The sequence below is a fragment of the Pinus tabuliformis genome, chromosome J (assembly GCF_031772625.1).
Source record: "Pinus tabuliformis cultivar Carrire ecotype Pingquan chromosome J, CPIR1, whole genome shotgun sequence".
In the NCBI taxonomy this organism is placed as follows: domain Eukaryota; kingdom Viridiplantae; phylum Streptophyta; class Pinopsida; order Pinales; family Pinaceae; genus Pinus; species Pinus tabuliformis.
Window position 1 is genome coordinate 259,980,882 of NC_142295.1, and position 13,792 is coordinate 259,994,673.

A 13,792-nucleotide genomic window follows, 5' to 3' on the forward strand; every position below is an offset into this window, starting at 1 on the left:
TACAAATATTAATTAATATAATAAGTAATATATAGATTAATATAATATTAATATAATAATAATCAATTATTATATAATAATTAATTAATTATTATTATATAATAATAATTAAATATTATAATAATAATTAATTAATATAATAATTATTATATAAATTAAATTAATATATTTAAATTATATTAGTAATCATAAATTTATTTAAAAAAATAAAATAAAAAATATCTCTATTTTATAATAACTTAATTAACATTTGACCAACTGAAAATTTCGATCAAATGATGTTCCATTCCCGAACCTCGTCCCCCCAAAAGAGGGATTTCTATCACGAGCTGTCTGATTGTCAATAACTAAGAATTTCGCAATAAAATAGATTAAACCAAAGCCCTGCATAGTATCGTGAGGCTTTAAAATCCCTTTTAACAAAGTCGTATCCACACGTCTCCATTGGTTCGACCTTTAAGCTCTGGAATCTCTCCCTTCTTCTTCATCTGCCTTCAGCTTGCATTCTTTCAGTGTTACCAGCGGCAAAAATGAGTTCTGCAATGCGACGATTGGTGGGATCTGCACTGAAGAATGCATCATCTTCTTCTTTCAAAACTAATGTTATGCCGAGAAGGTTTTATTCGAGTGGTGGAAGTCCGCCACGCAAGGTTGTTGTGTTGGGAGCTGCTGGGGGTATCGGGCAGCCATTGGCTCTTCTGATGAAACTCAATCCTCTGGTGTCAAAGGTGGCGCTCTATGATATCGCTGGCACTCCAGGTGTGGCTGCAGATGTCGGCCACATCAACAGCCGTGCTGAGGTGGGTTCCTCTTTTCCTACCGCGTTTTTTTCGTTCTCTGTATGCTGGATCTGTTATCTCTGCGAACGATAGAGATTTTTTGATTTTAGTTTCAAGGGATCTCCATTGGGATTGATCGTACGACGACCCACTTGGTAGGATCTACTTTTCGTTAGTGTTTTACCTGTTATTAGTTCTTTGATTTTACGTTTCTGATATTGTCCATGGTCAGATAATTTATTTATTTTGGTAAGCGCCTATTTTTTTAAAGGAACTAGGCCTTATACCAGGCTTAGACTCCACTGCTATAACCTTTCAAGGTCTCTGGGATTCTTCGAATGTGGAATTTATTCTTTTGGCCACATTTTTGCAGGAAATATGCCTTCCGAGGATTTTGAACGTGGGTTTGAGCCCTGAAAGCGCAATGATTTAATTTCTTAAACACAACCCAATTCACATTAATGGTCAACTCAATTCACTTTCATGGTGAGTTTGTAAATGTGTTTGTGCATATTTTGATTGATGAAAAAAAGCACCTAGATATTTATTTCGTGGAAATCCATGGCTGCATCATGTGCACCTACTCGATTAGGGTTTTTAATTTTATGGATCTAGGTGACATTTGGCCCAACAATCCATTGAAGAAACGCCCATCGCATTGTCATTCTAAAACGATTGTATTGTACACCGTGAATATTGGATTTGACTATGCCTGACATTCTTTGGGCCATTTCAAAAGAGGCAGATATTGAGGGCTACATTATTATTATTTTTGATTGTTTTCTTGTTGGCAAATGTCTTTCTGTTAACATAGTGGGTTTTGCCCTCATTGTAGATGCTACAAACATAGAATCTCTATTCCACCAATTTCATGCAGGATTTGCACCTGATCTTGTCTGTTGAATCTCAATATGGTAGTTAACTCCGATGGTGAGATAATGCCGCAACATACTTCTAAGAGGGCACTGAAAGTGCTATGATTTAACTACTTGACTACAATCTGCCTGACATTTATGGCTAGATTGAAATTTGGGTTGTGCTTATTATTATTATTATTAGCAGTAGTAGTATTTGCTATTGATAGGAGAAGGTTGAAATTGAGGTTGGGCTCACTATTATTGTTTTTGTTTGGTCAAGGCCTTTTGACTGGCCTGGGTGAAACACCTTAATTGCATCTATTCATCAAAGTCACGCATGACTTGCAGGTGGGCTCATCTGTGCAAACCTCAATAGCACAGGGGTCATCATTAACGGCACCTCTGCATTATCATTGAATTGGTGTTTATCACGTTAACCCGACTTCATATTTTGGAATGACATGGGCAGCCGCATTATCATGGGAATATGCCTCCTGGGTTTTGAACCTGGGTCATCCTCATGACAAGCACCCTACAACTTGCCACTAAACCACAGCCCAATGGACGAGGTAGTTCATATTTTTTTGATGAAAAGTGCATCTATATTTTTAGCAGAATCCACGGCTAGATCATATGCCTCTGCTTAATAGGACTTTTTGATCTGATGGATCTAAGTCATACTTGGCCTAATGATTACTTAGAAGTTAGAATAGTCTCATTTCATTGCCAATTTGTTATTTTGTGAGTATTGAATTGATGACCCTCTGCATATTGGATTTGCCTCTATATCCAACCTTTTTGGGGTCGTTTAGATTTGCCTCTTTATCCATGAGTACATTAAATCAAAATAGTCTTCGCAACGTAAATTAAACTAAGGTTGAATAAACTCCCTAAAGTGGCTTGTGAGATGCTAATTATTTATCACAGCATCACTTTTATACCTGGATTGGATAAGACTATACCCTGATTGAAATGTCGTATACTTGGATTGGACAAGATTATACCCTGATTGAAATGTGGGTTGGTATAGTTCTTCAATCTCCTACGAGCATAATCATTGCTTTTGGTGCTCTCTCTCCTCGGAAAAAGCCAAAAGGTGGATTTTACTATAGAATACAAATAATCCTATTCTTGTTCACTATGAGGAGGACATACCATTGCTTGGGTCATGGAACAAGGATAACAAGTTTTACTTCTTTTGGAATTTTGCGATAATAATTTCTTTTCTTAGTTTTTGGTCTACATATTTATCATTTAATTTGGTACTGCCATATTGATTTTATCATGCTTGTGTCACGACCTTGTCAGTAATTCACAACAGTGTGACCTGGGTGCAAGTTGCAGGATATATGGGAGAGGAACAACTTGGCACGGCATTGGAGAATGCAGATGTTGTGATCATTCCTGCTGGTGTGCCTCGAAAACCTGGCATGACCCGTGATGATCTCTTCAACATCAATGCAGGAATTGTTAAATCTCTTTGCTCTGTAATTGCAAAATACTGCCCAGACGTAAGTTGTCATGATTTATGATCTTCTTTGAGGTTTTTGTTTTCATGCGATTTTCTTATTGACTATTTCATAGGAATAAGCATGACGTTCATTGTATGTTGCTTTGTCGAAGGCTTTGTATGTTTGAGATCTATAGAGATGGCAATATATACAAATACATATTTGCAAGAATCTTTAAGCAAGTTGTTGATCTAGATTTACATAATGTTCTTGTATATAATCAATTCTACTGGAGAGGTTAACGAAGCTTGAAGACATCTTTGAGTCAAACGAATAGGTGATTGACTCATTATTGACTCTTTATTTAGACAAATTGCAGCTAAATTTTTCCCATAAGAAGGAAATACTAATTGAAATGAACTTAAGAGTAATTAGCTGTGTAGTCCAATGCAAGTTTGCAGCCACTATTAAAGCCCTGTTATTCTTGTTTCTCCTCTTGTAGTTAGTAACTTAGCTTTTGGACTTTTGAGAAAATTGGCATATGAATATCAATATAAAAAATATCCTTGGTCTTCTATTTAATTGTGCACAAATCCACTTGATCACGAGGTATCCTCTATAACATTATATATTACATACAATCAATATGTACTACCATTAGTGTGGCAAGTTAATAGATAAAGAAGTATGTTTCACAATTATTTGTTTTGTTCATGTACTGGTGTGTGTGTACAGTATGTATAGTCATAGTTTTAAAAACCGCTCAGAAAAACCGGTAACCGGTCAAACCGGCCGGTTAGCTAGCTGGCCGGTCTGAACCGGCCTAAAAACCCGGTCAGCCTCTGCATTTGCCCGATTTTTGGCCCTAACCGGTGACCAAACAATCCTCAAAGCTGTCAGAGTGTCCAGTCCTCGTTCTCACTAGAAAGCCAAGAACAGGCAGGACTGGCAGAAAGTAATCATGACAATGATTCCAACCACACACATCCGCCCAAATGTCCTGTTGCTCCATGACATCTTGCAAAGATGTTCCGATCAATTAACTAGTCCAGACTTCTAAATATTATAAAAAGGCTTTGCCCTGATTGGCATTTTCCCAACTTGGTCAAGAAGATTGATCGCACTGCACAGAAAACGTGACAGTGCCTAAAACTGGAACTAAGCAAGCCAGGCACATCACCTTGTATATACAATTAACAAGGCTCGATATTGCTAAAATTAGGAGAACCTTCCCACCTCATCCATGGAAAATACGTCAACCCAATCCTCAACACTACTTTGAGCTTTCACTTCCTCAGCTGTTATTTGTTATCAACTGTTGTGACTGAAGATGGTCTCCAGTGACTCCATTGTGCTGAGGCATTAATTTCTGGAGTGAGCGGTACTGAAGGCGGACACTTTCACCGGTATCGAGTACTCGAAGTAAGTACCTAGATGCAGCATTTTAATTTAGGATTTTTTGGTTACGAACCCTTGAATATTGGACGTAAAACAACATTTCAACTTACCATCCATTCAGGCAATGAGACGTTACATATGCCTCCCTCCCAACAAATTTGTCTGGTGTACGCTTGTTCCCCTGCATAATTCAGCAGACAAATCCCTCAATGTTACTAAACTAGTAGGTTGCTACAAGCACTCCAAAACATGTAAGAACATGAACTAAATAAAATTTTCCAGGTGGTCTATAACCCACATCATCAGAAATTTGCACATTTCCAGGTCATTTCCTCATTTGGATTGAAGCTTGTTTTCAATCCCTAACCACAGCAGATCTTGGTAAATTTTTACGGAGGAAGCATTTCAAAGCATACAAATGGATAAAGATTGTCAAAAGAAAAACTTGGTATCAGCTGCAACCGTCTCATCATGTTAAAGACATGCTAGAGTCTAGAACAAGGATAGGCCTTACTATATGAGTCATGACTCAACGATCTGTGTTTGACCATGTTCTTTACACTCACCATCTGATGAAGGAAATAATAACATGCTTAATGAAATGAATGAAATAAGGTTCAAGTACGGAATCTTCACAATGTGCCGAAGTTCTGAAAGCAAAACCCATAATTTATCCAGACACTGAAACCATCAAACTATCCAAGTCCAAAGATAAAATTTATGTCAATTCATCAACTATGCAAAGAACCTAAAAAAGAAATAAATAAAAACATTAACTGTAAAGTACTTCTAGGGTGTAAACGCAGTAAACTTAAATGTAGCTAGGAATCTACAATTCAGTACATTGTTGGCAACTCACCAGAACTGAGTGTATAGAAGGAATATTAACACTAATAAAAGATGAAAATATATATAATAGGATATACAAGAGGTGGAAATATTACAAAAAAAACATGAAATTGTAATTTAAGGGTTAACAAAATTTGTAAACAAAGGAAATACTAACATGCTTCATGAAATAGATGTAGTTTCTACGTAGCAACATCTTCACAATGTGCTTTAATTCTGAAAGAAATCCATCCAAAAATGTTGGACATCAGTCCAATAATCTCAGACATGTAATCCTACGGGAATTTTTCCATTGTAAATTAGGAATATGAACAGATAGAAATGTGAGAAGATAGGAAAACCTCTTGGCAATTGAAACCAAAAGTCATGCATCTATTGTATTAAATATGGTTTTAAGCTTAATGAAAGGCATCCAAATCTAGTGTATCCCTAATAGTGGTATCAATTATCGAACCCTATTAGCTCCATGATTCTCTACTTGTATATGATCTACCAGATCCTGTAAAGAGCATCATTCCTCATTGTCTCTCTTTTCTTCAATGGAGTCAGCCCATGGGAAACTATGGTTCATGCATTAGGAACCTTATCCAATGTACTCCACTGTCTCACCGTAGCACTCGACCTGTTTCACCAACTTCGACATGTACCAACTCTCACTCTGTGCTGAAGAACCTTCCATTGTGAAGAAAGGGAAAAAAATCCAGATCCGCAGCCTCTGAACTAGACTACCGTTCCCAAAGAATTTCACTTTAATTGACAAGAATCTAGACTACTACTCTCAAAGGATTTCACTTAGCAGATGCAAACTGGGGTTCTCTATGTACCCATTCTATTTTCATTGCCATCTGTCTTCACACTCTTGTGGGCTGTATCTCCTATCTGAAATTCCACTCTCCCTGCCTGTGACTCTGATCTCCTTTGCTACATTGAGGCTATTGATTACATTCACACATCCATTTTCATGCAAAAAATTGCTTGGTTGGAAATTCTTCTGCACCCTGGGGACATTCATTTTCATGCAAAAAATTGCTTGGTTGGAAATTCTTCTGCACCCTGGGGACCACGGGCTTAATTCCATTTTTTTGTTCATATAACATTAAAACAAATAATGAAGGTGTACCTTCACTGTTGTGACACTCATTCTCTAGTAAAAATTTTGATTAACATATATGATTTATATCCCAAGCAATTTTTACGACTCAGAGATTTATTTAAACCAGTAAATAATTTGCTGAAAACGCTGAATGAAAATACACTGGTACACCAAAAATTGATAGCAGAAACACAAGTAGAAAATCAATCACACAAAAGAAATTATAAAACCTACAATTTATCTATCACTTTTATTTCTCACAACAAACAAGAGCTCTGTTACAAGGAAAATGGCTCATAGAGAAATACAATTTTTTTACAGCAAATGGAACCTGGAAATTTGGCTCCCTGAAAACTCTGGATCTGCACCCATGCGGCATCCCTCTCTCCTAGTTGTCATGTGTGCAGACCCTGAGCAAGCCAAATTTATCTTAGCCATCACACGTGCACTGTGCAGCCTCTGTGTGCATGTCCTCAGCTTGTGTGACTCTCCTAGAGATAGATCTCGACCCTCTACAAATTCTAATGCTCAACAACTCGTATGGTCTCAACCTCCACTGAGTTTTCTTCCTTGAAATTTTCAGCTGCAAACTTTTCCTTCTCTTCAGCCTTTGATTCTCTCAATCCTCACTTGGGAAAATCTCTCTCAAATTTGCAAATCACTTGTAAATGTAATTGTCAGGCCAGGAGTAACTCCTCAAAATGAGATCTGTTTATTCACTTAGATTGCTCATAGTTATATACATGAGGGAGTGACTCTTGGGATTCATCTCCTGATGGCTCTTCCTTTTCCATTACTTATTATTTACACTATTTACAACTGCTCACCCAAATCCCCATGATTAGGTGTCAACATTCCCCCCCTTAATCTGAAGGGATGTTGGTGAGTCCAAGGCTAGTATATTGTTACATATTATATAGATAGAGATATGGAGAGGGGGGAGAGTGTACTGGATAATGTTTTCCTTCTATCAGGAATGGTATATTTGGATTCAAGAAATCATCTAGAATTGGTTTTTATGGAATTGCTGAGGACTTGATATCCATGGCAGGCAATTGTAAATATCATCAGCAATGCTGTAAATTCTACTGTACCAATAGCTGCTGAGGTTTTTAAGAAGGTAGGGACCTATAATTAAAAGAAACTCTTTGGTGTTACTACTCTTGATGTTGTCCGCGCAAAGACGTTCTATGCTTCAAAAGCAGGAGTTCCTGTTGAAGGTATTTAAAATTCTGGCTTGTTATGCTTAGCTACTCTCAAATATTTAGTATTCTGTAAAATATTTTTATTTTTTATAATTTAATCATGAAATATGCATCCTGGGCAAACATGCCAGGCACTTCTCCTCATTTCAAGGATGGTATCATAGGGCTCAAGGCCATCAGAAATATAGTCAGCTCAAGATGTCACTTGAGGGAATTGAACCCGGGTGGGAAGGATAACAGTCTTTGCACACAACCATCTGGGCTAGACCCAATACATGATATGCTGCAGGATCTTACCAACATCATGCTTTTTTTAACATTAGATACAATTCTCAGTTTTATGTTTGTTGTTGATGTCATCCTATGTTGTCTGCAGAAGTTGATGTTCCTGTTGTAGGTGGACATGCGGGTGTTACAATTCTTCCACTTTTTTCACATGTATATGACTTTGTTGGATCCTCATCTTGAGTTTGTTCTTTACTCTTGGATATTAGAAGATTAATTTATCAAAGATAAAATGAGATCATAATTACCTACCCTTCAATACAGTTAAAAAGGGAACTAACACTTTTTTGTTCTGATAATTTTTTTTAGGCAACACCAAAGCCAAACTCTGTATTGTCTGAGGAGGACATTAAAGCCTTGACAAAGCGCACACAGGATGGAGGAACTGAAGTTGTTGAAGCAAAAGCAGGGAAAGGTTCAGCCACACTGTCTATGGCGTAAGTTTATGTTTTGGTCCTCTATAGTGGCTAATATGCATTCATATCTTTTGAATGTTTTTTTATTCTTATGTGACTGTCTAGAGTGCTGAATTTTTCATCTTGATGCAGTAGTTGGAGTCAGATAATCTTATCATGGTGTGTGCTTCATGATTTCATGCTTGGCATGCAACATGATTTCATGCTTGATAAGTACCTAATCTGAGATTCACTGTCAGTAAGAATATGGCATGAAGGAGCTTCTTTCTCTTTATCTAAATCTTGTACTTCATACATTTGCATGTCTCAAATCTTTTGCCTTAAGCTTAGGTACGTATCCTACATGAAATCATGTAGCATGCATGTCTCAAATCTTTTCCCTTAGGCTTTCTCATTTGTGTGAAACTCAGCGGGTGCTTTTAACCTGTGAGGTTTGACCAATGGATTGTTGCCTTTCATTTACCTTAGTTTGATTGAAATGTTCAGAGTTAAACTAGATTCTGCATGCAAAGATCCTTCCCTAAGAAAAGCCATGAGTCTCTTCAAGGATGTTATTCCTTCTTAAACATAAGATATGTCAAATGGATCCCGCAAAAGTTGTGTTCTTGATGATGGGTAAATCTGGGTATGAGATTTACAAATTTGCACTTACATGTATGACTGTGGTTGCAATTCACAGATAGGTGCATAGCATCCATTCATTACCTCATATTGAGCATTTGAGCATGGTTCATGCAAAAAACATTGCTGGTCAGTTAAATCCATTAGTTGAAAACTTGGGAGTGAAGAGTAGTGTTGTAGTCTTCTCTATGTTGATGAATGCTTTTTGAGACTTCAAAATGTTTAGACATGAAATTCCTTTTTCATCTTGCTCCTGTGTTCTCAATTTTTTTTTTTTTTCTACTGTTTTTTAAGGCCAAATATAAACCATGGGATATATATTTTTCCTACCGTGTTTTTTTCGTTCTCTGTATGCTGGATCTGTTCTCTCTGCGAACGATAGAGATGTTTTGACTTTAGTTTCAAGGGATCTCCATTGGGATCGATCGTACGATGACCCACTTGGTAGGATCTACTTTTCGTTAGTGTTTTACCTGTTATTAGTTCCTTGATTTTACGTTTCTGATATTGTCCATGGTCAGATAATTTATTTATGTTGGTAAGCGCCTATTTTTTTAAAGGAACCAGGCCTTATACCAGGCTTAGGCTTGGTCTACATATTTATCATTTAATTTGGTACTGCCATATTTATTTTATCATGCTTGTGTCACGACCTTGTCAGTAATTCACAGTAGTGTGACCTGGGTACAGGTTGCAGAATATATGGGAGAGGAACAACTTGGCATGGCATTGGAGAATGCAGATGTTGTGATCATTCCTGCTGGTGTGCCTTGAAAACCTGGCATGACCCGTGATGATCTCTTCAACATCAATGCAGGGATTGTTAAATCTCTTTGCTCTGCAATTGCAAAATACTGCCCAGAGGTAAGTTGTCATGATTTATGATCTTCTTTGAAGTTTTTGTTTTCATGCAATTTTCTTATTGACTATTTCATAGGAATAAGCATGATGTTCATTGTAAGTTTCTTTGTCGAAGGCTTTGTATGTTTGATATCTATAGAGATGGCAATATATACAAATACATATTTGCAAGAATCTTTAAGCAAGTTGTTGATCTAGATTTACATACTGTTCTTGTATATAATCAATTCTACTGGAGAGGTTAATGAAGCTTGAAGACTTCTTTGAGTCAAACGAATAGGTGATTGACTCATTATTGACTCTTTATTTAGACAAATTGCAGCTAACTTTTTCCCATAAGAAGGAAATACTAATTGAAATGAACTTAAGAGTACTTAGCTGTGTAGTCTAATGCAAGTTTGCAGCCACTGTTAAAGCCCTATTATTCTTGTTTCTCCTCTTGTAGTTAGTAACTTAGCTTTTGGACTTTTGAGAAAATTGGCATATGAATATCAATATAAAAAATATCCTTGGTCTTCTATTTAACTGTGCACAAATCCACTTGATCACGAGGTATCCTCTAGAACATTATATATTACATACAATCAGTATGTACTACCATTAGTGTGGCAAGTTAATAGATAAAGAAGTATGTTTCACAATTATTTGTTTTGTTCATGTACTGGTGTGTGTGTACAGTATGTATAGTATATTGTTACATATTATATAGATAGAGATATGGAGAGGGGGGAGAGTGTACTGGATAATGTTTTCCTTCTATCAGGAATGGTATATTTGGATTCAAGAAATCATCTAGAATTGGTTTTTATGGCATTGCTGAGGACTTGATATCCATGGCAGGCAATTGTAAATATCATCAGCAATCCTGTAAATTCTACTGTACCAATAGCTGCTGAGGTTTTTAAGAAGGCAGGGACCTATAATGAAAAGAAACTCTTTGGTGTTACTACTCTTGATGTTGTCCGTGCAAAGACGTTCTATGCTTCAAAAGTAGGAGTTCCTGTTGAAGGTATTTAAAATTCTGGCTTGTTATGCTTAGCTACTCTCAAATATTTAGTATTCTGTAAAATATTTTTATTTTTTATAATTTAATCATGAAATATGCATCCTGGGCAAACATGCCAAGCACTTCTCCTCATTTCAAGGATGGTATCATAGGGCTCAAGGCCATCAGAAATATAGTCATCTAAAGATGTCACTTGAGGGAATTGAACCCGGGTGGGAAGGATAACAGTCTTTGCACACAACCATCTGGGCTAGACCCAATACATGATATGTTGCAGGATCTTACAAACATCATGCTTTTTTTAACATTAGATACAATTCTCAGTTTTATGTTTGTTGTTGATGTCATCCTATGTTGTCTGCAAAAGTTGATGTTCCTGTTGTAGGTGGACATGCGAGTGTTACAATTCTTCCACTTTTTTCACATGTATATGACTTTGTTGGATCCTCATCTTGAGTTTGTTCTTTACTCTTGGATATTAGAAGATTAATTTATCAAAGATAAAATGAGATCATAATTACCTACCCTTCAATACAGTTAAAAAGGGAACTAACACTTTTTTGTTTTGATAAAAAAATTTAGGCAACACCAAAGCCAAACTCTGTATTGTCTGAGGAGGACATTAAAGCCTTGACAAAGTGCACACAGGATGGAGGAACTGAAGTTGTTGAAGCAAAAGCAAGGAAAGGTTCAGCCACACTGTCTATGGCATAAGTTTATGTTTTGGTCCTCTATAGTGGCTAATATGCATTCATATCTTTTGAATATTTTTTTATTCTTATGTGACTATCTAGAGTGCTGAATTTTTCATCTTGATGCAGTAGTTGGAGTCACATAATCTTATCATGGTGTGTGCTTCATGATTTCATGCTTGGCATGCAACATGATTTCATGCTTGATAAGTACCTAATCTGAGATTCACTGTCAGTGAGAATATGGCATGAAGGAGCTTCTTTCTCTTTATCTGAATCTTTTACATCATACATTTGCATGTCTCAAATCTTTTGCCTTAAGCTTAGGTACGTATCCTACATGAAATCATGTAGCATGCATGTCTCAAATATTTTCCCTTAGGCTTTCTCATTTGTGTGAAACTCAGCGGGTGCTTTTAACCTGTGAGGTTTGACCGATGGATTTTTGCCTTTCATTTACCTTAGTTTGACTGAAATCTTCAGAGTTAATCTAGATTCTGCATGCAAAGATCCTTCCCTAAGAAAAGCCATGAGTCTCTCCAAGGATGTTATTCCTTCTTAAACATAAGATATGTCAAATGGATCCCACAAAGGTTGTGTGCTTGATGATGGGTAAATCTGGGTATGAGATTTACAAATTTGCACTTACATGTATGCCTGTGGTTGCAATTCACAGATAGGCGCATAGCATCCATTCATTACCTCATCTTGAGCATTTGAGCATGGTTCATGCAAAAAACATTGCTGGTCAGTTAAATCCATTAGTTGAAAACTTGGAAGTGAAGAGTAGTGTTGTAGTCTTCTCTATGTTGATGAATGATTTTTGAGACTTCAAAATGTTTAGACATGCAATTCCTTTTTCATCTTGCTCCTGTGTTGTCAATTTTTTTTTTTCTACTGTTTTTTAAAGCCAAATATAAACCGTGGGATATATATTTTTACCCTGAAGACCTCCAAATCATTTGGAAAAGGAGGTGTTGCAGCAAAAGAGATGGGTTGAATTTGTTGTTTGGATGGACTCTATGGTATGTAATCTTAGTTGGATTTCCAATATACTTTTAAACCATATTTTCATTTTATTTTTTAGTACTATTAGATATTATATCTTACCTCATTTTATGGTTAACATTGTATAACAAAAACATGCTTTGTGTTTTGTAATTAATACTAACATGTAATATTGAATTTTTTTGTCAGAATGCTATAGGTAATGATTGCCAAGACGATGATCCAAATTATGTTCAACATATATCAGGAGATGATGAGGATGAGGATGATGATGATGGTGGTGAAGGAGGAGATGATGATGATAGTTGCGGTGTTGGTGATGATGTGGATCAGAGTAATGAGGATGGTCAAGATGATCATGAGGATGATCTTGGTGGTGGTAGCTAGGCATGCACATGCATTTTTTTTTATGAAGAAATTATTGTGTAGAATGACATTGTTATGTTTAGATGGGTGTTGTGAATTTACCCTATATCAATGAGACATTTTGATTTTGTAATCATACGATGAGTTTGATTTATGTATGTTGTTAATTTATCGTAGAATAACGATATTCATGGAATATTTTGATTTGTTAATCATATTTCAATTTTAGTTGTTTTGATTAAAAATAACACTGATTTTATTAGTATTATGTTGCTATTTTATACATGTTTTGAAAATTGTTAATGACACATTGTTATTTTTTTGGATGGATGTTGTCAATTTCTCTTAAATTTCTTTACAAATGATTTTGAATTGTGATATCTGCTTTAATGATATTTAGAAACTATCATATATTTCACTATGAATCTATAAAGGGGGTCATATATGTAAAGAAAAATATACTCTATATAAGAAGTCAAATGCAGATGTAACCATGGGTGAAAAATTGAAAGTAAAATTGGATGTTAAACTAGGAATTAATACAAAATGCAAACAATTGACATACAAAGTGTTTTAAATTAGAAGTGAAAAATTGTGCAATAGTTGACACAAAGAAGGGAACAAAACATGGCATACAAAAAGATATCAAATTGGGCAAAAACAAGGACACATAAATGGGCACCAAATTAGATGCAAAAAAAGACAACAACTAGATGTAAAATAAGATGCAAAGTTGAGCGTTAAAAAGAAACAAAAAACGTTACAAATTAATATGCCAAATGATGATGCAAATAATGGTGTAAATTTGGGATGCAAACTTGGGTGCAAAAAAGGAAAAAAAAAGATGTAAGAAAAGACATAAAACAAGATGCAAAATGGGGCTGAAAAAAGGTGAAACCAAGAAT

The 13,792-nt window shown here is 35.9% G+C and overlaps 1 protein-coding gene and 1 long non-coding RNA gene across 5 annotated transcripts; one reads left to right on the forward strand and one right to left on the reverse strand.

Annotated features, from left to right (window-relative positions):
• Window positions 1–475: 475 nt before the first annotated feature.
• Window positions 476–12,931, forward strand: LOC149226763 (malate dehydrogenase, mitochondrial-like). Of its 4 annotated transcripts, none has more exons than XR_016247072.1 (4): window positions 7,538–7,647; window positions 8,009–8,070; window positions 8,227–8,354; window positions 12,711–12,931. XR_016247072.1 is itself a non-coding variant. In XM_089375365.1 (3 exons), the coding sequence occupies exons 1-2, from the start codon at window positions 531–533 to the stop codon at window positions 9,726–9,728; spliced, it is 354 nt and encodes a 117-aa protein (XP_089231491.1). In that variant the 5' UTR covers window positions 476–530; the 3' UTR covers window positions 9,729–9,818; window positions 12,711–12,931. The 4 variants fall into 4 exon arrangements, 2 of the variants coding, with proteins under 2 accessions (XP_089231491.1, XP_089231490.1); XR_016247071.1 differs by lacking the exon at window positions 12,711–12,931 and adding an exon at window positions 10,656–10,788; XM_089375365.1 differs by lacking the exons at window positions 7,538–7,647; window positions 8,009–8,070; window positions 8,227–8,354 and adding exons at window positions 476–800; window positions 9,645–9,818.
• Window positions 4,202–4,917, reverse strand: LOC149226764 (uncharacterized). Its single transcript, XR_016247070.1, has 2 exons — window positions 4,596–4,917; window positions 4,202–4,517 (listed from the first exon to the last, which is right to left on the reverse strand). It is a non-coding gene; the product is annotated as an uncharacterized LOC149226764 (long non-coding RNA).
• Window positions 12,932–13,792: the final 861 nt, after the last annotated feature.